This window comes from Lissotriton helveticus, chromosome 2_1 (genome assembly GCF_964261635.1).
Source record: "Lissotriton helveticus chromosome 2_1, aLisHel1.1, whole genome shotgun sequence".
Taxonomy (NCBI): Eukaryota; Metazoa; Chordata; class Amphibia; order Caudata; family Salamandridae; genus Lissotriton; species Lissotriton helveticus.
The window spans coordinates 1,693,966,144-1,693,989,578 of NC_136059.1; the positions used below are offsets into that span (position 1 = coordinate 1,693,966,144).

At 49.3% G+C, this 23,435-nt stretch overlaps 1 protein-coding gene across 2 annotated transcripts in view; it reads left to right on the forward strand.

Moving 5' to 3' along the window:
• ECPAS (Ecm29 proteasome adaptor and scaffold) overlaps window positions 1-23,435 on the forward strand; it is a 709,962-nt gene that overhangs the window by 647,167 nt on the left and 39,360 nt on the right. For both annotated transcript variants that reach the window (XM_078676653.1, XM_078676652.1), the window contains exon 45: window positions 18,898-19,036. In XM_078676653.1, the coding sequence (XP_078532779.1) occupies window positions 18,898-19,036 (139 nt within the window). The remainder of the gene's footprint in view (window positions 1-18,897; window positions 19,037-23,435) is intronic.

The following is a 23,435-nucleotide window of genomic DNA, read 5'->3' on the forward strand; positions in this document are numbered from 1 at the left end:
CCCCAGGCGTCAGACTGGATCCGGAAATTTTTGCGTAGCAGAACCCTTGCGCGCCGGTAGGCGACGTCTGCGGCTCCTTGTCCGTTGTCGGCGTCGTGGGCGCCGTGATGACGTCGTCGGAGTACTTAGACGCCGCCTCCACGTGCTGACGTCAGTTCTTCTTTTTTCCGCGCCAGCAGCGCACATCCGGAAAAAGTGGTACCTTAGTCTTTTTTGACTAAACTTTTTTTTTATCTCTTTTGATCGTTCTTTTCGAGTCTTCGACTCCGAACGGTGCCGGTAGGGATACCAGGTTTCAAGCACTGTGAGGATTGCGACCTACTGATGTCGGTCACTGACCCTCACCGTCGGTGTCACCACTGTCTCGGCGTCGACCATGACGATAAGACCTGTTCCGACTGCCGGGCCCTGACTTCGAAAGCTAGGCGGGAGCGGTCCCGCAAGCGACTCGAGCTCAGGCAGTCGGCCCCGCGCCAAGAGAGGTCCCGGTCCGAACGGAGGTCGAGGGACCGGTCGCGGGAGCGGAGCCACCATAGCTCCGGGAGTCGACATCACTCCTCTGGGTCGAAGTTGTCACGTAAGCACAAAAAGTCGAAGAGACGTCATCGGTCTTCCGACTCCCCCCCGACGCTCGCGCGACGCGGCCGGGGGTTTCAGGTGACACCGCCCACGCAGCGCCGCGTCCGGCCCCATACCCTCCGGTCCCTGGGCCGCGCGCGACGCAGGAGGAGATCGAGCGGTTCCTCATGGCCATGAGGTCCATCACTCCCCCGGCGGGCTCCGCGGCCCCTTCGGGCCCAGCGGACCCGTCTGGAGGCCCGACGCCGTCGGGTGCTTCGGCTCCGACGCCGCCGGCGCCGCAGGCCCCTGCTGGATCCGGATCCGGGTCGTCGCCGGTGGACTTAACGACCTCCCCGGCGCCGGTCCCTCAGGTGTCACCCCCGGCTCCGTCTTCGGGCGGCGCCGTCCCCGATGCCTCCCTCGACCCGGTTCCGCCGCCGGAACGGCGCCGCTGGGCGCCGCTTCAGACGCCGTTCGGAGAGTTCACTTTCCATGAACTGGCCCCATCATTTACTAACCCTGAGTACCAGGAGATGGGTGATTAGGAGGATTGGGGGGGTCTGAGGACCCTCTGACACGTGAATGTCAGTCCCAGGAGGACTGGACAGGTGAACTTGGGGAGGCCAGTGGTCTGGACACTTCGCCGGACACTGGCTTTGTCTCACCTCCTACCGTGGCTTCGAAGGAGGGGGCAACCTACAGTGTGGTGTTGATGAGGGCGGCCAAGGCCTTGGGCCTTGGGCTCCCCGTCGCGGCCGTGAGGACTAACCTCTTCACTGAGGTCCTTAAGCCGCAGTCATGCTCAGCCGAGCCTCTGCTGCCGTTTAACGAGGCCTTAACCGACGTTCTTTTGGGCACTTGGTCCAAGCCCGCTACAGGTTCGCATGTAGATAGGAACGTGGCCAGACGCCACCGCCCGGCCCCGGGCGACCCTTGTTTCCTGTCCAGCCACCCCACCCCTGAGAGCCTGGTGATCCATGCCTCAAATTCCCAGACCGCATTCCCGTCGGCTCCGCCTGACAGGGAATCCAAGAGGTATGAGCAATACGGCAAGAAGGTATTCTCCTCCCTCAGTTTGGGACTGCGGTATCCCAACACCGCATGCATCTTGGGCCGCTACACCCACTCCTTGTGGGACACGGTCGCGGACGTGCTGCCAGAATGCCCGTTGGAGTTACGGGCTAAACTCGGCCAAGCCCTTGTGGAGGGCCGAGATGCGGTACGTTATTCAATTCGGTGTGGACTGGATACCACCGATTCACTGGGCAGAGCGATGGCAACGACGGTGGCAATTCGTCGCCACGCCTGGTTGAGATCCGCCAACTTCTCGGCTGATGTCCAGAATACACTGATGGACATGCCGTTTGATGGCCGTCGCCTTTTTGGCGACAAGTTAGACCATGCGCTTGAGCGCTTTAAGGACTCCAGGGCTACGGCCAAGTCCTTGGGCCTCTCGGCCCCGTGCCAGCAATCGGCTGCCTTTCACTCCTTTTGTGGCCACGGAAGGGGTGTTCCCACACGTGCTGCCAGCCACGCGCCGCAGGGTAATACCCAACGCGGTGGCGGCCGTGGAAACCGCCGTGGCGGCGGTCGGGGTCAACGGCGAGGTCAGTCCACACCTTCCCCCGCGGCATCCGCCTCAAAACCCTCCTAGTCCGTGCTTTCAGGCCCATGTGTCGCCAGTGGGGGGCAGCATTCGCCATCACCTCCTCCACTGGCACACTGTCACTTCGGACAGGTGGGTGCTGCAAATCGTCCGAAGGGGCTACTCCCTCCCCTTCGAGATGACCCCTGCAGCCATGCCACTGCAATACCACCGAGGATCGGGGGATCATTTGCGACTTCTGCAGGAGGAAGTTACAGCCCTCTTGGCCAAGGGGGCCATCGAGCGCGTTCCTGGGCCAGAAGTAGGGTGTGGTTGTTACTCCCACTACTTTCTGGTACCCAAGAAGGGCAAAGGAGGCCTACGCCCTATCTTGGACCTCCGGAACGTCAACGGCTTCCTCCGGAAGGAGAAGTTCAAAATGCTGACACTGGCTCAGGTCCTAGCTGCCCTGGACCCAGACGACTGGATGGTAGCGTTGGACTTGCAGGACGCTTATTTCCACATCCCCGTCCTGCCGGCCCACCGGCGCTACCTGCGGTTCACGGTTGGCCACGAGCACTTTCAGTTTACCGTGCTCCCCTTCGGCCTTACCAGCGCCCCACGTGTGTTCACAAAGGTGATGGCGGTGGTCGCAGCTCATCTGCGCAGGTTAGGGGTTTCAGTCTTCCCCTACCTCGACGACTGGTTGTTGAGGGCGGGCTCGCCCCAGACAGTCGTCAGCCACCTCCAGACTACAGCAGACCTCCTGCACCAGCTGGGGTTCTCCCTCAATGTACCAAAGTCACACCTGTGCCCCTCTCAGAAGCTCCTCTTCATCGGAGCGGTTCTGTCAATGTGCCAAAGTCACACCTGTGCCCCTCTCAGAAGCTCCTCTTCATCGGAGCGGTTCTGGACTCAGCGCGGTTTCGGGTTTATCCTCCCGAACAGCTGGTCCGGGATATTCAGGCTCTGATTCCACTCTTTCAGCCTTTATCCCGGGTCTCGGTCAGGTTGACGCTGCGGCTTCTGGGGCTGATGGCCTCCTGCATCCTACTGGTGCATCACGCCAGGTGGCGGATGCGGGCTCTGCAGTGGGACCTGAAGTTTCAGTGGGCCCAGCATCAGGCCAATCTGTCCGACCACGTCCTGATCTCGGAGGGCACTGCGAGACAGCTGCAGTGGTGGCTCACGGACCGTGATTGGGTCAGCGGCAGATCCCTCTCCCTACCCCAACCGGAGCACGTAGTTGTGACGGACGCGTCCCTCCAGGGCTGGGGAGGCCACATGGGAGAGGCGGAGATCAGAGGCCTCTGGTCTCCGGCGGAGCCCGGCTCCATATCAACCTTTTGGAGTTGCGGGCGATTCGTCTAGCACTGAAGGCATTCCTCCCCTCTGTCCGGGGGAGTGTAGTGCAGGTGTTCACGGACAACCCCACCACCATGTGGTACTGCAACAAACAGGGCGGGGTGGGGTCGTGGACCCTTTGCCAGGAGGCTCTGCGCCTCTGGCAGTGGCTGGAACGCCAGGGCGTGACCCTAGTGGCTCAACACCTGGCGGGTTCTCTGAACGCCAGGGCAGACGAGCTCAGCCGTCGGTGCATGATGGATCACGAATGGCGTCTGAACTCGGACGTGGCGCAAGGCCTCTTTCAGCGATGGGGAGAGCCTTGGTTAGATCTTTTTGCCCCCGAAGAAAACGCGCAATGTCATCAGTTCTGCGCGTTGGAATTTCCAAGGCGGCACTACTCGCTCGGAGACGCTTTTCGTCGCGAGTGGAGTTGCGGTCTGTTGTACTCCTTTCCGCCTATACCACTTCTTCCCAGAGTGCTAAAGAAGATCAAGCGCGACCGGGCCTAAGTCATCCTTGTGGCTCCGGACTGGGCACGAAGGTACTGGTATCCAGAGCTACTCAGTATGTCAGTCGATCCCCCGGTTCGTCTGCCTCTTCGGGAGGACCTTCTGTCGCAGCAGCAGGGGACGGTCCTCCACCCGAACCTGTCCAGTCTCCACCTCCATGCTTGGAGATTGAGCGGCGACAGTTGAGGCCATTTGACTTGCCTCCTGAAGTCTGTAATGTCATTCTGGCAGCCAGGCGTCCCTCCACAAAGTCTGTATACGCCTGCAGGTGGAACAGATTTGTGGCATGGTACACAGCAAAGGCTGTGGATCCTCTTGCTGCCCCTCTCTCTGAGGTTCTTCTCTTCCTTCTTTCTCTTGCCCAGCCAGGCTCTGCTCTGGGCACTACCAAGGGCTACCTTTCTGCCCTTTCAGCCTTTCTCAGGCCGCCAGATCAACCTTCTTTGTTCAAGTCCCCTATTGTAAATCGTTTTCTGAAGGGCATCACACACACGTTCCCTCCTGTTCCGTTTGTGATGCCTCAGTGGGACTTGAACCTTGTTCTTACATTTCTGATGTGCGCTCCCTTTGAGCCACTTCCCAACTGTCCTCTCCGCCTTCTTACTTTGAAGACTGCTTTCCTGGTTGCCATCACCTCTGCCAGGAGAGTGAGTGAGCTCCAGGCCCTTTCTTGTACTCCTCCTTTCCTTTCTGTCCATCCGGACAAGGTTGTGTTGCATACTAAGCCATCTTTCCTGCCCAAGGTTGTCACGGCCTTCCACATCGGGCAGTCTATCACCTTGCCCACCTTCTTTCCGCCACCGCATCCCTCTAAAGAGGAAGAGCGGCTCCACCGTCTGGACCCAAAGCATGCGCTTTCATTCTACTTGGATCGCACACGCCAGTTCCGGGTGGATGACCAACTCTTTGTTGGTTACGTGGGCGCTAAGAAGGGGAAAGCGGTGCACAAGAGGACCATCTCTCTGTGGATCATCTTGTGTATCCAGGCATGTTATTCCTTGGCTAAAAAGGAGCCCCCTGTTGGATTGCGGGCTCATTCCACCCGAGCCACGGCAACTACAACTGCCCTGGGCCTGGGAGTGCCCTTGCAGGACATTTGCCAGGCGGCTACGTGGGCCTCGCTGCACACGTTTGCAAGACACTACTGCCTGGACAGTCAAGTCCGGAGGGATGGCTTCTTTGGCCGTTCCGTCCTCCAGGACTTTCTGGTGTGATTATTGGTTCGCAGACCCACCACCGGGGTAGGTATTGCTGGGGTATCTATTCTAAGGTAAGGAATCTATCACTAACGTGTCTCTATCAGATGCACAAGTTACTACTTGTGTAACGATATATCTGTAAGAGACATTAGTTAGTGATAGATTCCTTACCGACCCACCCATCCTCCCCGTTCTGCGAACCGATATCTAGGGTTAAGGTCATCCCCTTTCAAGGCCCTAGATTAAATGGCACCAGTGTTGGTTTTTAACATGGCTCAGCGCTTCTGGCGCGGAAAAGCTGTCTAAGAACTGACGTCAGCACGCGGAGGCGGCGTCTAAGTACTCCGACGACGTCATCACCGCGCCCACGACGCGGAGCCGCAGACGACGCCTACCGACGCGCAAGGGTACTGCTACGCAAAAATTTCCGGATCCAGTCTGACGCCTGGGGATATTCTAAGGTAAGGAATCTATCACTAACTAATGTCTCTTACAGATATATATCGTTACACAAGTAGTTACTTGTGCGTCAGACAGAATTTTGAAAGGTTTACCTTTTCACCAAGACATCCCAAGACAAACTGATAGATGCCTCGGTAATGGGAAGGAAAACACGTGTGAACCATCTTTAAGAGCTAGCAACATGGTCCCAGAAAGAAATGCCTTATCTTGTCAGCCTTTTAGCAAAGGGTCTGGTCAGCCATTATGCTTACACAGCTGGACAAATGACAACAGCGCGCAGTTTGAGCAAGCATAGTGGATAAGATTCAAAGTTCAGTCTCTCGAAGCACAAACAATATAGAAATGTTGGTCGCCACAGTTCATCTTCCAGATGTTCAGAAACTGACTCACTGAGCAGAACCTTTAAAGAAAATCACAAGTGGATTACTAAACGATTAAGTGCTAGATCAGTGACTGTTTCCTTAAATACATCTCAATGCAGATGAGGTAAACTGAAAATGCCCAGCATATGCATTCTGCATTTCAAGCTACGAGCAATGGACAGTGCCCTTCTGATAGGTCGGGGAGTTTTCTGCACTTCTATCAATGATTTTACTGGTGTTTATCCAACACCAGGAAAAGCTTGCAGGCTCTGGAGAAGATGCATCCGTGGCAGATTACTGCCCTTCGGGTATTGGAGTAACCACACAGTAGGCTGCAGAATGAATCTCCTAAACAGGTTCAGGGGTCACATTTTACAAACAATTTCATTTTTACATTGAACTCGGCAGCTTGGCTCCTGAACCCTTATCGTTTGGTCACCTGCACCTTCCTCAAGATTATATAGACGTTCTGAAGGAATCCGAACATCCATCCACTAAGTCTTTCTAAGCACTTAAATGGAAGCGGCATCTGTTGCATTCAGAAGAACTACAACCCTACCAGATGTCAAGGACAAGCAGTACTTCCTTATCTCTTTACTTGGCTTGATCAAGGCTGCACTTTTCTTCAGTTATGATGTATCTTTTAGCCACTACTGCTTATGGACCATGTTGTTCACAAACTTCATTTTTCAGAGTTTTCGTGAGCAAGATATTTTCCACCCTTTTAAAATACTATTCCCACATGGAGCTTAATGTCATCCTCTCTAAGCTCGAGTCTTTTTTTAGTCCCTCCAGAAGGGAACACCTCGGTATTTAACTTAAAAATGTGTCTTCCTTGTTGCCAAGGCATAGGTTTGTGTGATCATTCTCTTTGCTATCTTGAGCCATGCAGTTTGTTCCATAAGTAAAAAGATAGTAAGCCAAGGCATCCCGGTTTTCTACTTAAAGCAGTGTCAGATTTATTTATTTTTTAACTCTTTTTATTGTTAAACTTGCACACACGTGATTGTTACAGCAATTAACATTACCACATCACATCATCACCTCTAGTGCATAAATGCCCTCTGTCTATATAAAAGCAGTGTCAGATTTTGATGTCAATCAAACCATTTCATTACCATTGCTGATCTTTGACATGCATTGTTTTCCATATGTGTATACATTAGGGATTTATTCCCAAAGCAGCTGTTGATCAAAACATTTCATTACCAGCTTCTTTTCAAAATACTCCCTCTCCAGAGGAGAGGTCTTGTTTTTTTTTGTTTATTTTTTAAGCATTCAGTAATTTTAACATTTGCTTACCCAATTGGAAGAGGATTCATTAAAACACAATCCGTGTAAAATAAACAGGAGGAACGTTTATTGTATGCTGACAACCCTCAACTGTGGCCCGAACCCCACCATCTCATGTGCCACATGTAAAGCAACAGCAGACTTTTTAGTTGTCAAAATCTCAGCGATTACCAGTATCACTGCAGGACTACTCAAGACCAATTGGAGTACTTAGCCCTTCTCCCCTTCATGCTTCCCTGACTAACCTGAAAACTGCATGGGCACCCCTTGAGGCAGAAGGATTTGAATCTATTGTGAACAGCAGTAAACATTATGGTGCATCTATTGACTCCCTCCCAGCTTAGATCCATAAAGATCTGTAACTGCTTGAATATTCTATCTCTAGACATCCTCAGTGCCTTCTCCTCTGCAGGTAATGTTACTGGGACATTCAAACATTCCCTTGTCACCCCTGTCTTGAAGCATGCTTCTTTGGATACTGATGCCATGGCTAACTAAAGGCCCATGTCCCAGCTTCTATATAAGGCCAAACTGCAGGAGCATGCGGTTTTCTTGCAGCTCCAGGAATTTGTAACTGCCACCTTGTTCAACTGGTCTTTTGCCCTGTTTTTTTTTTTGGTTTATTTTTTCTGACTTTTATATAGTGCAACCTTGACCCAAATGTATCTGGTATCAGAGCGCTTTACATGAGTACCAGTTGCTTTACAGAAGGACTCATTCATTTTCTTTTTGTTAGGCAAGGTGCAATGAATCCTCACTTCTCAAGAGGTTGTCTCAAATAGGGGTTTGCTGCATAGCACTCTACTGGTTTTCCTGCTTGCTGTTGTATAGATCCTTTATGTTCTCAATTTCTCCTTTTAGATCCACTGTAAAAACCTCTGAACGTTGAGTTCCTCAAGGTTCCATCTTATCTCCTCATTTTTGATGAATTTGTACATGGTTCATTTGACTCCTTTGATCAAAGACAGTGGTTTTGACCTGTTTATTTACAAGGATGATATTCAACTTTTGCTGAAGATTGAGGTTGCCAGCCTCTGCTTCTGCTCTTCTGGCCAAAGTAGAACTTTGAATCAGTGTCGATCATCTTAAATTGAATGGTGCCAAGACCGAGATTCTTAGTCCAGTTAGCGCTTCCCCTCAATGGCACTCTCTCTCTGGCTGTCTTCACTCAGCCCCAAGCCCCTAATTCTAAATGGGTGAAGAATTTGGGGATTGCAATTAATTGATCTTTGTTACCGGTGGTCTAGGTCAACTAAGTGGTCATTCTTTGCTGTTTCCATTGGAACATGTTGTTCGAGGCATATGAGCTGCAGATCACACACTTGCATTAGATCACCATCTGGTGTTGGGCTCGGATGCTTGCACCTTGTTGTTGTCTTGGAAGAAGTCTTTGTAGTCACGAGATAGGTGACTCCTCCCCTGGACGATAGTGCGCATGGACATCAACTCTATCCTTAGATTGTTTTTTCCGCTATTGGGCTCGGATGCAACTTTTGCGCTCTGGTTCAAAACTTTAATTTCAAACTTTTTCGACACGCAAAACTTTCTTAAACTCTTCTAATTCACTTCCAACATTGAAGTCTTCGACGTGACTTTCATCGGCCCGATTACAGTTGCGTCGCGGGCCACTGGGCCTATCGACGCCGTAAGGCCTACGGCTCATGGAAAGGACGCCGTTCAAAAAATGCCACCAGTGTGGAGTGAAGTTCCCACACAGTGACCATCATAAGGTCTGCAACCTGTGTCTCTCGCCAGAACACGATGAGTCCAGCTGTCCAGCCTGTGCCTCATTTCGATCGAAAAAGACTATTCGAGATAGTCGGGCTCGATGACACGTCGTGATTCAGAGATCAGCTCCGGAACCAGAGGACATCTTTGATGAAGACCCAGATGTCCCAGAAGAAGATTCCGAAGATCTTGAAATCGTGTCAGAGGCAGATGACTCAGATGACCCCATCACTTCTGGTCAACAAGTGAGTACTACTGCCCCTACCCCAACCCCACCATCAAAACTGAAGGCACTTGTCTAGACTTTGCATGTTGGCCCCAGTTGCGACAGAAAGCACACTTCAGAAGCCCTGCCTCCGTGCCCGGCTCCGAAGAAGAAAGACAGGCCTTCCGGTAGCTTGGGACCGAGCAAACCGCATATAATAGTCCCACCGGCGCCTTCGGCACCAAAACCAAAAGAACACTCGGCTCCAAAATCGCTTCCAATTCCTTCGGCGCCAAAAGACAAACCGGCCTTGAACACCTCCAGGCTCGTTGATAAACCAGCTTCGAACACTTCTAAGCCTAAGGATCACGCCTTGGTTCCGAAAGCAAAACCTTCGGAACTGAAAAACAAGCCTAAGGATTCTACCACGCCTCCTAAGGCCAAAGAACACAAAAATCAGCACCAGCCCTGCTCGGAATCGAAAAAATTGACGCCGAAATCGGTTATCGAGGAAGAGGAACTTTTTTATCTGGATCCTGTCGATCCCAGGTAGAAAATATATATATATTAACCCTAAAACAGGACATGTCACAACTATTCCATCCAAAAACAAAAAGCCAGCGCCTGTGAAGAAGGACTCTGCTACATCACCTATTCCCCCTTCGTCTCCTGTACCTCCTTCTAATCCTCTTCCTCTCCCCAAACCTGTTACACCACCTCTACCTGTAACTTCTCCGCCACATACACCACCACCAAATGATGATGATGATGATAATGATAACCTAGGGGTGGGGGGAGACCCCAATGATCCAGTCACAGATCCAGACGACCAAAAAGACGATTGGGATTACAATAATCCAATAGATCTTCCAGACCTCCCAAGCCCCCAACCATACCCAACAAAACCATCTCCCCCAGATGATAATATTGGTTTTGGACAACTAATCAATAGGGCTGCCGTTTTTCACGGCGTCGCAATGCACTCAGACAAAGCAGAGGAGGATTTCCTTTTAGATAATTTGAACAGTCCCAAAAAACTGTACAAATATTACCAATGATAAAAGGGGTCATTAAACATGCCCCTGATATATTTAAAGATCCTGTACAAGCCAGGATTCTCAATCCAAGGATTGATAAAAAAATATAGACCTGCCCCTGACAACCCTGCGTACATCAAGGGACAACTGCCTTTGGATTCTCTAGTAGTTTCCAATGCTAGGAAGCGCGCAAATTCACAAACCTCCGGGGATGCACCACCCCCGGATAAAGAATCCAAATTAATAGACGCATCTGTCAAAAGGGTAGCTGCGCAGGCGGCCAATCAATGGCGCATCGCTAACAATCAAGCACTGCTAGCTAGATAGGGTTTCCAGCTGATCATAGAAGGCCCTATCCTATTCCAGCATTTTCCTGACCGATATAAAACTCAACCAAATGATCTCATCCAAGAGGGCAAACTAATAAACGCCTCAATTAAATGTGCCCTTGATGCAGCAGACACTGCCTCTAGGTACATCAATACCAGTGTACTGCTCAGACGACATGCCTAGCTACGCATTTCAGGCTTTAAATAAGAAGTCCAGACAACTATTTTAAAGCAGCTGTTTAATCATCAACAACTTTTTGGACCGGCTGTGGACACTACACTTAAAAAAATTAAAAAAGACACAGAGACTGATAGGTCCATGGGAGTTTTACAGTCTCCGCAAACACGTGGATCCTTTCGTCGCTCCTTGTACAGAGGAGCCTCCATAAACATGGGCACAGATACCTCATCTTCTTTTAAAAACACTACCCAAACATCCCCCAATAGAGGATATTTTAGAGGAGGATACAGAGGCAATAACAGCACAGGGAGAGGCTGAGGTAACAGCAACACTCACACCTCCCCTGCTGCTGAACAGTGACTTCCCTCCAGTCCCGGCAGACCATTCCACTCCAGTCGGGGGAAGATTATCACAGTTCCTACCTGTCTGGCAATTCATCATAACCTACAAGTGGGTAAGATAAATTATCCAGTATGGTTACTGCCTGGAACTTACAGCTACCCCCTCAAACATACCCCTCAATCAGTATATACGCTCAGAACATTTTCACTTGATCACTCTCCAACACGTGCTTCCTCTACTCCAACAAGGAGACTTCCTTGCCACACTAGATGTCAAGGACGCCTACTTCCACATTCCCATACATCGTGCTCACAGGAAGTATCTATGGTTCGTAGAGGACGGACAACACTCAGTTCACAGTCCTTCCGTCCAGAGTCACCACCGCTCCGAAAGTATTTACCAAATGCCTGGCAGTGGTAGCAGCACACTTAAGGAGACAGCAAATCCATGTCTTCCCATACCTGGATGACTTTCTAATGAAAGCCAAGTCATTCAACCACTGTGTTCAACACATTCAACAAACCATTCAAACACTGCACAACTTGGGGTTCACAATTAACTATACCAAGTCGCACCTCCAACCCTCTCATGTACATCAATACCTGGGAGCCACAATAATTACTTCCACAGCTCTAGCATATCGCAGTCCAGCCAGTATACAAGCTCTCATCAATAAATTTCAAACACAACACTCTCTCCCAGCCAGAGTGCTCATGCACCTCGTAAGCATGACGGCATCTTGCATATTCATTGTACCTTATGTAAAACTTCAAATGCGTCCCTTACAGGAATGTCTAGCACATCAGTGGACTCAAGCTCAGGGACAACTTACAGATCGGTTGTTGGTGAACAGCAGCACACATCACTCTCTGCAGTGGTAGAACACAAAAAACGTATCCAAAGGGCGGCCGTTCCTCGAGCCTGTTCTACAGATAGTATTAACAACAGACGCATCATTCACAGGATGGGGAGCACATCTCCTCAATCACACAACTCAAGGCAAATGGACCACTCAACAAAAAGTGCTCCCTATCAATCATCTGGAACTGCTAGCAATATTCCTAGCTCTGAAATCATTCCAAGTTCATGTACAAAACAAAGCTGTCATGATCCGCACGGACAACATGACAGCCATGTATTACATACAAAAACAAGGAGGCACACTGTAACCGGGAGGAGGGGCGCCCCCCCGCCTGCACCCCGGTCTGAGCCCATAATCTGTGACCCACCCCTCTTCTCTCAACAGGTGTCAGAGACCTCAGGATGGACCCCGGGAGCCGTCCAGTATAGCTGCGACGAGGAGGAATACGAGCACGGCCCCTTTAACTGGCCCAGCGCGGAGGAAGAGGAGGAGGGGCTGGTCTTCCCTACAAGAGACGCCCAGAACCTGGATCAGGTGTGTCTATTCACCGGAGGAGCGGTCAGAGAGGAAGAGAGCGGCGGAGTGGCGTGGAGCAGCGGAATCGAAGAGAAGAGGAGAGCGGAGCGAGAGGGAATCGAGGAGTGGAGAGGAGGAGAAGACTGGAAGAGAGGACAGGCTTGGAGAGCGGGAGAGGAGCGGAGCGGCGGATCAGCTGGGACCTCGGACAGAGCTGAGACCGGGAACGGACCCGACGAAGCGGTAAAGCACCAGGGCGGCGGCGTCTCAGGACGGAGAATATCCGGCGGACAGGAGGAAGAGACGGGAAGCAGACGGCGAGGAGCAGCTAGGAGACCCGCGGTAGCAACGGACCCAGGAGGGCAACGGACCCACACTTCGCCCAGCCACTCCCCCGGAGGGTCGTGGCTAACAGAGGTACGGGGTCGGGTTACGGGGTGGTTGAGGTTAGGAAAGGGAGGACCCGCTGTCCCTTAGGATAACTTACCCCCTGCACTCACCTCACGGAGCAAAACGGCCTGGTAGCACGGTGTATCCCTCACCCCCTTCTCTGTTGCTGTCTGTAGGAATTGACGGGATACTAAGACCTCCTCTGTTTTCTTGTTTCCCCCCTTCGGTGGAGTCGGGGCAGGACGGAGCCCGAAGAGCCTGGGAGAAGGAGTCCGATCCGGCGGCGAGAGCAGGACGGCACCCGAAAGACAAGGAGGGAGAGGAGCAGGTCACCCCGTCCTGTACGCGCTCGTACTACTTGTACCGACAGACTGTTCCACTCAATAAAACCATCTTTGAATCCTACCAAGACTCATCTATTGCCTATTCCCACCGAACCGGCCACACACACATTCTCTGCAACTGTCCCAGCTCGCACAAAATATTTGGAGGTGGGCCATTCCACAAAACATACATCTGTTAGCAGAGCACCTTCCAGGAGTTCACAATCAGATTGTGGATCTGTTAAGTCAACAGACACAACAGATTCACGAATGGGAGCTACATTCACAAGTTCTTCTACCATTTTTCCAGATGTGGGGTCAACCAGACATAGACCTGTTTTCCACACACGAAAATGCAAAATGCCCAACCTTCGCCGCCAGGTTTCCACACCCGCTGTCCAAGGGCAATGCAATATGAATGAACTGGTTAGGCAGATTTGCGTATGCTTTTCCGCCACTCCCCCTGATTCCACTAGTGGTACGCAAGCTCTGACAACAGTCTCTAAAAATGATCCTAGTGGCTCACACATGGGCACGCCAACCATGGTTCACAACACTGTTGGAACTCTCAGTAGTCCCAGAATACAAACTACGCCTCTCCCCATCACTAATAACGCAGAATCTTGGAGAGATAAGGCACCCCGATGCAACTCAACTCAATCTAGCGATCTGGCTCCTGAAGTCTTAGAGTTTGGTTACCTTAACCTTCCACCAGACTGTATGAACATCATTAAAGAGGCCAGGCGCCCTACCACCAGAGCTTGCTATGCCGCAAAATGGAAGAGATTTGCCATTTACTGCACTACAATCATATCAATCCACTAGATGCCTCCACCCAAAACATAATTTGCTATTTACTACATTTGCAAAGATGTAATCTAGCATACTCATCCATACGTTTACATCTAGCAGCACTTGCCGCTTACTTACAAAACAGACAACACTTGTCACTTTTTAGAATACCAGCAATTAAAGCCTTTATGGAGGGCCTTAAAAGGATCATTCCTCCTTGATTACCTCCCTCTCCGGTATGGAATCTCAACATTGTAATTGCTAGGCTCATGGGACCCCTATTTAAACCTCTACATAAATGTGAACTTCAGTTCCTCACATGGAAAGTAGCTTTCCTTATTGCAATTACCTCTCTCAGGAGGGTGAGTGAGATCCAGGCTTTAACCATACAAGAACCCTTCTTACAAATACATTGTAACAAGGTGGTTCTCAGAACAAATCCAAAATTCCTTCCTAAAGTCATCTCTGCTTTTCACCTTAACTAATCAGTGGAGCTACCGATGTTTTTTCAAAACCCAGGCTCCGTAGCAGAAAGAGCTCTTCACACTCTAGACGTCGAAAGAGCCCTACTTTATTACATTGACAGAACTAAATCATTTTGAAAAACAAAACAATTGTTTTGTGTCTTTCTCCTCACCGCATAAAGGTAATCCCATCTCCAAAGCTGGGATTGCAAGGTGGATCGTTAAATGTATCCAAATATGCTACCAAAAAGGAGCCTCCATGGCATTCTTAGGGAACATTCCCCTAGAAGACATTTGTAAGGCAGCAACATGGTCTACAACACACACCTTCACTAAACACTATTGTGTTGACGTGCAAGCCAAGCAACAAGCTGCTGTGGGCCAGGCTGTTCTTAAAACTCTCTTTCAAACACCTGCAACTGATACAGGTGACCACCGCTAAGGGAGATACTGCTATACAGTCTATGCAAGTGTGTGATCTGCAGCTCATATGCCTCAAACGGAAAATGCTACTTACCAGTATGCATCTGTTCTGGACATATAGAGCTTCAGATCCACACACGCCCGCCCACTCACCTCCCCGGGTCCTGTATCTGTTCCAGTTCTATCTTACTTAGATATACATACATGGACATATTTATCTTTACTACTAACTCCATCATTTCCCAACATGGCAAAAAACTATCTACGGATGGAGTCGATGCCCATGCGCACTATTGTCCAAGGGAGGAGTCACCTATCTTGTGACTACAAAGACTTCTTCCAAGACAACAACAAGGTGCAAGCATCCGAGCCCAACCCCAGATGGCAAAGAAAAGGGGGAGTAACAAGGTCCTAATCCCTTATTGGCCGTGTTATTGAGTCCGATGTATGAGAGATATTTGTCCTTGACCGTGGGTAACCCCATCCCACTGGAAAAAACGAGCAATCCAAGTTAGGTCAGGACAAAAAAAGAATATTGTAGTAGAATCACGGAAGAAATTCCCAGACTCGATAGCTTGTTTGTAGTATTTTTTATGCTGATGAAAAGAACATGCTATCAACCATTGTCACAGGACCCGACACCATCAACTCTCTGCCAAATTAAAGAAAAAATTGAGAAATGGTATCGACTTGGACTTCTATCCCCTGAAGAGAAAACTTTATTTTTTATTAATCTAACAATGTCCACGTTCTACTTGCTGCCTAAAATACACAAAGGCACATACCCACCTCCAGGTAGGCTGATCATAGCGAGAATAAACTCACCATGCTCGAGATTAGGAGAATTTGTGGACAAGAAATTGCAGGTGATCATGAAGGACATTCCGTCATTCATACAAGACTCCAAAGACATACTCCTTACTCTTGGGAATCTGACTTTGTACTAGTATGTATTGACATCGTCAGCCTATACACTTCCATCCAACATTGACGGAATACGAGTAACAAAACAATCTCTCTGGACCCAACCTGCAAACTTCCTGGAAACAAACACGATGGTTTTAGAAATGCTTGAATTTTGTTTGGGAAAAAAAGGTCTTCAGTTTCAACAGACAACTGTACTGCAATGGGGCCAAATTTGCGCCTCCGTATGCATGTATCCTGATGAGCCACGTCGAAAGGTACTGGCTGTGGTACCCCCAGTTTGCCAATTTCACCTCCCACATTGTAATGTGGCGAAGATGCATAGAAGATATTCTGTGCCTCTGGCAGGGTAACATACCTTTATTACAAAAGATTCCTCAACACCCTGGATAGGAATCCCTGGAGTATAAGAACCACCTCCAACTACTCAAGAAAAGAAAAACATTTCTTGGACCTAACACTAAACGTAAAGGGCAACACCATACACAGCAACTACATAGGAAGGAAACAGCTGCAAATTCCATCCTAAAAGCGGACAGCTGCCACCCAAGGCACAACATTAAGAATATACCAAAGGGAGAACTGCTACGAACTTGCAGGAACTGCAGTGAAGAGCAAGTATTCTTGGACAAAGGGAATGAGGTGATATTCCGATTAGAACAGGGATACAATCGCAACAGTATGGTAAATACCCTAACAACGATCTCCAAAATGGAACGAAAAAATACTCTCAAGCCAAAAACCAACAAGGAAAGTAATACAGGAATCTGTTTCATCACCAACTTCCACAAAGGGCACCAGCACATAAGAAAAATCCTGAAACGCCACTGGCATCTACTCCAACATACTCCAAGCCTCAACGAACATTTCAAAGGGTATCCTGAATGACTTTCCGACAAGCCCCGAACTTAAAAAGAATGCTGTGCCGCTCTGAATTCACAGATAAAAGGAAACAAAAAAACACATTCCTAGCCAGACCAGCAGGTTTCCATATCTGTCGTAACTGTAGCATATGTACACTTAGCACAAATAAAACCACTCGAGTACCAATGCCACAAGGAAAAAACTTCACCATCACAGAATGGATTGACTGTAATAGTAAATTCGTAATCTACGTCGTACTCTGTCCCTGCAACAAGGCCTAAATTGGAAGCACCATTCGGCCATTACGAATTCGCATCCAAGAACATTACAGAAATATCCACAAATACACCACAGGCCACCCGCTGACAGATCATTTTCATCAGGAACACCCCCACAAGAAAGAGTTCTTTCTTCGGCGTGGAACTGATACAACAGACTAAACGAGGAGGTAACCGTGAACTCAGACTAAGGAGAAGGGAAAGTGAACTCATCCTCTCCTATAAAACGGTGAAACTGGGCCTGAACAAAGATGCCGAAATGCATGTCTGGTTAGGTGATGAGTGATACCAAGGAACTGTCCTGGCCCTCGCCTTACTTTTACTGACACTTTCTTGCAAAAAAATGTACTGAACCATATTACCAGTGACAAAACACTGTTTGGATACCACACACTGCATGTCAGTTCAGATGATATGTTAATGAAATGCCGTCAAGTATACTTTGATGCTTCGAGATGCATGGTGAACAATACTACACTATTTATGACTGTCTGTACTTGACCATTCCTATAATCCTCAAATCATTTATGAGATTACTTATTGCCCCTAGATGTACTCATACATCCTCCTGAACTATCATTTACTTTCTACTAACTAATCCCCCCCCCCCCCGGCCATCTACACCCCACCGATTCTGATACTAATATATTTTGGTCCAGTCATGATTTCTAGAGGACGGAGGACGGATGATATTCCGTCATTACGGCTGATATTGCCCTATTATTCTATTTCTTTTTTTATATTTATTCCCTATCCAAAGCTCATTGAGCCGTCTGTATCTGAGCAAGATCCACCTTGAACAATACGGATGATATTCCTCATACAAAACTCCAGACCTCGGGCCCACACCACTCTAAGATGGTGCCCAGGGAATCTGTTCTTCCTCAACAGAAACTAGTACCCTGTCTTAACCTGGAAATACTCACCAACATGGAGTACAACTAACGGGCTCCCGCAACAGTACGGCTCCTGGCATCCTTAGCTGAGACCTGTAATATCCAGGCATTAACGCCTCTATTTTAAGGTAAGCGATGTCTGGTTCACTATAGGGACCCCGGCTGCATGCCTAACAGGGCGCTCCAATATAAATACTAATCCGGTATTTTTTCATCTAGATTTAGGACTCCGACTCCCATTTGCCAGGACTGGCATTGACCCTTTTACATTCTTTAACAGTAAGCTCCACGTCTCACAGACGCTCCCCCGATGCCTCACCTGGTCACACCGCCTTTACTTAGATTACACGGGCATCATCGCGCTCTAAATGAAGGTATAACTCTTTCACTTTTCCCGTCTGCTGATCTGCAGGTCACATGCTGGGCTTAACCTCCCCTGAGGACAATTTCCATAGCTGTATATAAAGTTTAGAAGCTTCCATTGCCAGGTGTGGAAACCTTAGCTGGACCAAAAGACAATTCATGTGTTTTGTCCTGCTCCCTACACTGTGGAGAAATGGCTGGAAAAGAAGTTACCAGCATGGACAGCACCTTTATGGAGTTGATGAATCACTTCTGGCGGTGAATCAATAACTCTGCTGCGGGAGGCATTCAGATGGCAAAATGGCACTTAGTGCCAATTGGAATATGGTTGTAACTCTTCTACCTCTCTTGTATCTCTAAATGAGAAATTTATAGGGAGATCAAGTATCCATCAACAAGAACATTTCGAGAGGTAAGTAGCTTGCTATTTTGTAAAGACAGGTGTTAATTCGCTTGTGAGATAACTTAAGGAGATCATTAAGGAATGTTTACTTTTGAAACATAACTATTTTACACGTATAATATCCTGTGCCACATTTCACCTAAAGGTAATCATCAATAGGAATGGTGCATCCAGCTAAATGCAGTCACTTTTGAACTTTCAGAATAGCTTTCCGATGTATGCGTGTCATCTCTGATCTCTTTTTTTAATCTTCCTTCAGAATTCCTTCGAGAATGGAGCTCGTTCATCTAAAGATGAAGAGGATGAAAATGAAAAAGCAAAGGAACTACAATTGGAGTGTCTTCTGTGTGCCTTTGATTCCCTAGGCAAAGCCTGGCCTAGAAATCTCGAGACGCAATGTGAGTTTGAGTTTTAGTGAGCATTAACTTTACATAGTTCCTTTTTAAATCATTCCAGTGAGGATACTTGGGTCTGGATGCCCTCAAGTTAGCCACATGCTTATGATGGTGCTGGCTTTGCAAAAGTGTTTTACTATTACCTTGCTTCTTCATTGTTTTGCCTATACAGGCTTTGTCGTCTTCTTTTTTTTAAATCATAGATGTGCACTCCTTAATGTACACCCAATCTTTCTGATAGAGACATCTAACCACAGATTCCTCACCTTTTGAAAACTTCACCAGGTGCCAGACTGGATCTGGAAACGTTTGAGTAGTACTTCTGTGCGCTGTCAGGCTACCACACTGACACCATTCCATTCCAGAAATGACATTCAGTTGCTGACATTGGTTCCTTTCTGCCCACGTCATCAGATGCGAATCCAGAGATACCACTTGTTGCTTTCGACATTACCTCACAATTTATGCAGTGCAAGTGAAATGGCAGTTTCCAAAATGATAGGTTTTAGATTCCAAAAAGGTCTTTTGCAAGCAAATGTCTGTGAAAGACCTACATCAGGTTTGCCGTTGATGCCTGAGGTCGAGCCACAACTCTAAGGCTTGCAGGGGCTGCGCGTTGATTCATCCTCAGGCCATTTGGGAGCCAAATGTCTGTCACGTTTCCGCCCTGCAGTTTGTCTTAAGATTGATCATCATAGAGTTCCAAATCCTATGGTAAGTCCAAGAAAAAGCATTATCAATCGCAGCTGGACTTTCCTCCCTTCCTACCACACTCGTACACCTGAGAAGGTGACATAGTGTTGTCATGCCTCTCGATCTTGCTCTAAAAGACGGTCATTGCCAGAGCCAATCCCGCAATATGTCCAGGCACAACCCAAGTTTCTGGGGCCGTCTGTGACTCTGAAATAGATCCAGAAGTCCCACAAGGCCATGTTGTGACTCTTCATATCCCTTCCAACTTCTGCTTGCAAAGCTGCTGACCCCACATACCCTAGAGGCCCTCTATCTGAAACACCGCCAGAGAATTTGCCCTTCGTGCCAGTTGGATCCTCTGTTACAGCCGCTGACCTCTGCTAGCACCTTCGCAGACTCTACAATTGTCTCCACGGCCCACAGTAGTTCCTGGAGCGTAGATGCCGGTGCTGACTACATTGACACTGAAGGACAAGTTGAATTCGGTTTTGCCTCAAATTCAACCTACGCCATGCTCCATGTCCAGTAAAATGCATCCTTGAAATGAAATGAAAAGGCATTTATAGATCGCATGGCTACCCGGACGTGTCCCAGCGCTGTGGACCATCATGGACGGAGACTGACTAGGAGAACAGCAGGGTCTTAAGTTGTTTTCTGATGATATGGTGATTGGAGATCAGACGTAGATGAAGTGGCAAGGAATTCCAGAGTTTGGAGGCATTGTAGCCTTGCCCACTCCATCTGAGCCGCTTAACATTCTGATTATACAGGGCAGGTCTAATACACTACATTCCTTGTTTGGGACGGATCATGGCAGTGAGTATAATGTAGGGATGAATTTGTTCAACTCTACTGTGAAGAAAATTCGTATGAGGACCTTCAGGATGCCAGTGGCTTTGACACCTTTCCTGACACCGGCCTAGTCTCAACCCCAACTCTTCAACTGAGGCAAGTGCCTTTTTTGCAGTGGTCACACGGATGGCGGCCAGAGTTCTAAACTTTCAGCTTCCCAACTTTGAGGTTAGATCAGTGTGCTGACCAACGTCCTCCAGCCAGGGCAACCCAATACTAAGCCCCTGTTGCCTTTTAATGAGGCCCTTTCCAAAGGGGCCTGGTCAAATACCCTGCTTTGGTCTCCTGTGAATTGCAACATTGTGCGGTGAATCGCCCTTCCTCCGGCAACCCTGCTTTTTTGACTCTGCACCCCTCCCCTGAGAGTTTGCCGGTGCAAGTCTCCACCAGTGGGACAGATCTGAATGTCTTCCTGACTATGCCCATCAGATAGGGAATCTAAAAGAGTGGGGACCTTTGGGAAGACGGTATTTACTTCCAAAGGTTTGGCCCTCTGGTCGGTCAATGCTGGTTGTGTTTTGGGCGTCTGTGCTCACACTCTCTGTGGTTCAGTCACATATGTCCTTCCAGGTGCCCTGAAAGACCTACATGGTGTACTGACAAAGGCCATTCAAGATGGCTGTGATGCCACTCAATTTACCATTTAGTGTGCCCTTGATACCACTATTGATTCCTACTTCTCCCTTTGTTATGCCACAGTGGCATCTTAACCCTGTCTTCACCTATTTATGTGCACTCCCATTGAGCCATTGAAGAGCCTTCCTATGTGGCTTCTTACCCTCAAAACACTGTTCCTAGTTGCCGTAGCATTGCTCCAAGCTCTTTGTCACCCCACTGTACACTAACCTCTTCCTAGAGAAGCTACTTTTGTGGACTCTGGCATATTTCCTTTCAAAAGTAGTGCCACTGTTCCACATCAGTCAAACCATCTCCGCATCAGCATTCTGTGGCCTGCCTCACCCCTCTAAGTAGGAAGAAAGACTTCATTTCCTGGGCCCAAAAGAGCACCTAGCTTTTACATCGATTGTACCAGAGTACACTAAGTTAATGATCAATACTTTGTGGGGTTCGCATGAATTAAAATGGGCAAAGCCTTGCAGGAACTGATCATATGTTGCTGGATCATGCTCAATATTAAGATCTGTTATGCATTGGCCTAGAAGCAGCCCCTACAAGGTTTAAGGACTCATTCAACCAGAACCAAGGCTGCTACCACTGTGTTGGCTTGTAGAGTTCCTGTCCTGGGCATTTGTCAGGCATCGTCCTGGAGATCCCTTGATACATTCACGAAGCAAAACTGGATGGCCAGGTTCGCCAAGAGGGGCATTTTGCTTGTTCAGTCCTATAGAAATTTTTAGTTGGAGCCAATTCACAGACCCACCCTCTGATAGGTATTCCTTTGGTATCTATTCAGAAGGTGAGAAACAAGTTACTTACCTTTGGTAACACTATTTCTGTTAGAGACTTTATCTAACTGCAGTTTCCTCACTGACCCTTCCATCATCCCCATTCTGTGAATCTGACTGTGCTATTAATAGGATCCCATGTTTGCTTTTTGGACTCTTGAGTCTGTTGGGTCTCTGCACCTCAAACGTAACGTCAGCATGCAGGAGTGGTGCCAATATGGGCTCCACACATAATTTTTTGGAGTGAAACCGCATCAGCGTGAAGCCACAACGCACCACCTACTGGTGCTCAGAGTTACTGCTCAAAAGTTTCCAGATCCAGTCTGGAGCTTGGGGAAATATTCAAAAGGCGAGGTATTGGCGGTTAGTTTGTACCAGAAGAAGTGTTACCGAAGGTAAGTAACTTCACATCTGATAGACTACTAGCCGCAGAATCCTTCACGTAGAATTATCTCCAGCCGTGAGATTGCATCCGGAAAACTTTTGCCACCGCATCCCTGCGCACCGGGGGCGGGGTGACACCACGAGACTCCGCCCAGGCGTCGTCCGCGTACGTGACATCCGCGAGGTCACATAAGACCCACCCCGGCGCGCCTACGTCAGGTTTTTTTTCATTTCCGCGTGCAACCCGGATCCGGTCCTTGCTACAGGCCTGTTTGGGCCCTCTTTTCCCTTCATTGTCTGGAACAGTGTGTGAATGCCTTTGGGCTTCAAGACTTGCACGTCATGTGGGCGTCTTAAGTCGGCGACGGATCCTCACCTCATTTGTATGTGGTATTTGGGGGAGAATCACGGCACCTCTGATTGTGCGGCGTGCCAACAGTTGAAGCTGAAGTCTTGGCGGAAGCGCCGAATGAAACTTCTCTCAGCGTGTCTCTCCAGGTCGACGTCCTCCCCTCGGTCTGCTTCGGAGTACGGCTTCAGATATGGCCGTGGTCGTCATCCTCGCCCTTCTCCGATGTCACATGAGCGTCGCTCACCAGTGGGTAAATGTCGCAGTTTGTCCCTGGGGGCTGGTTTCCGGCCTCAGGGGGCGTGGGCTCTCCGCGGGTGATGCGGCCCGCATGTCGTCCTATCCATCGTTTCCCGGTCATGGGCATAGAGAGTACAGATGGAGACATACGCGGCGGCTTTGCAGGCCTTGCTGGCGTCTCCCCCTGGGGTGTCGGTGGATCCCTTGCCCTGGGCGGGGTCCTCCGCGGCGCCACTGGGGCCGACTGGTTCGGACCCAGACTTGGAGGATGTGGTGCTGTTGGGGTGCGGCTCCTCCGAGGCACCTCCTTCAGGCCACGGCGTCTCTGCCTCGCCGCAAAGGCCCACGGGAGTCCCTGTGGTGTCGCGGGAGGGCGCCGGGGCTCGGGTCTCATCCCCGAGCCCCTCTCGGTCCTTTGACAAGATGGTCCTGTCTAAGGCCGAGGTGACGCCGCTACGTCGCTGGCAACGGCTGGACT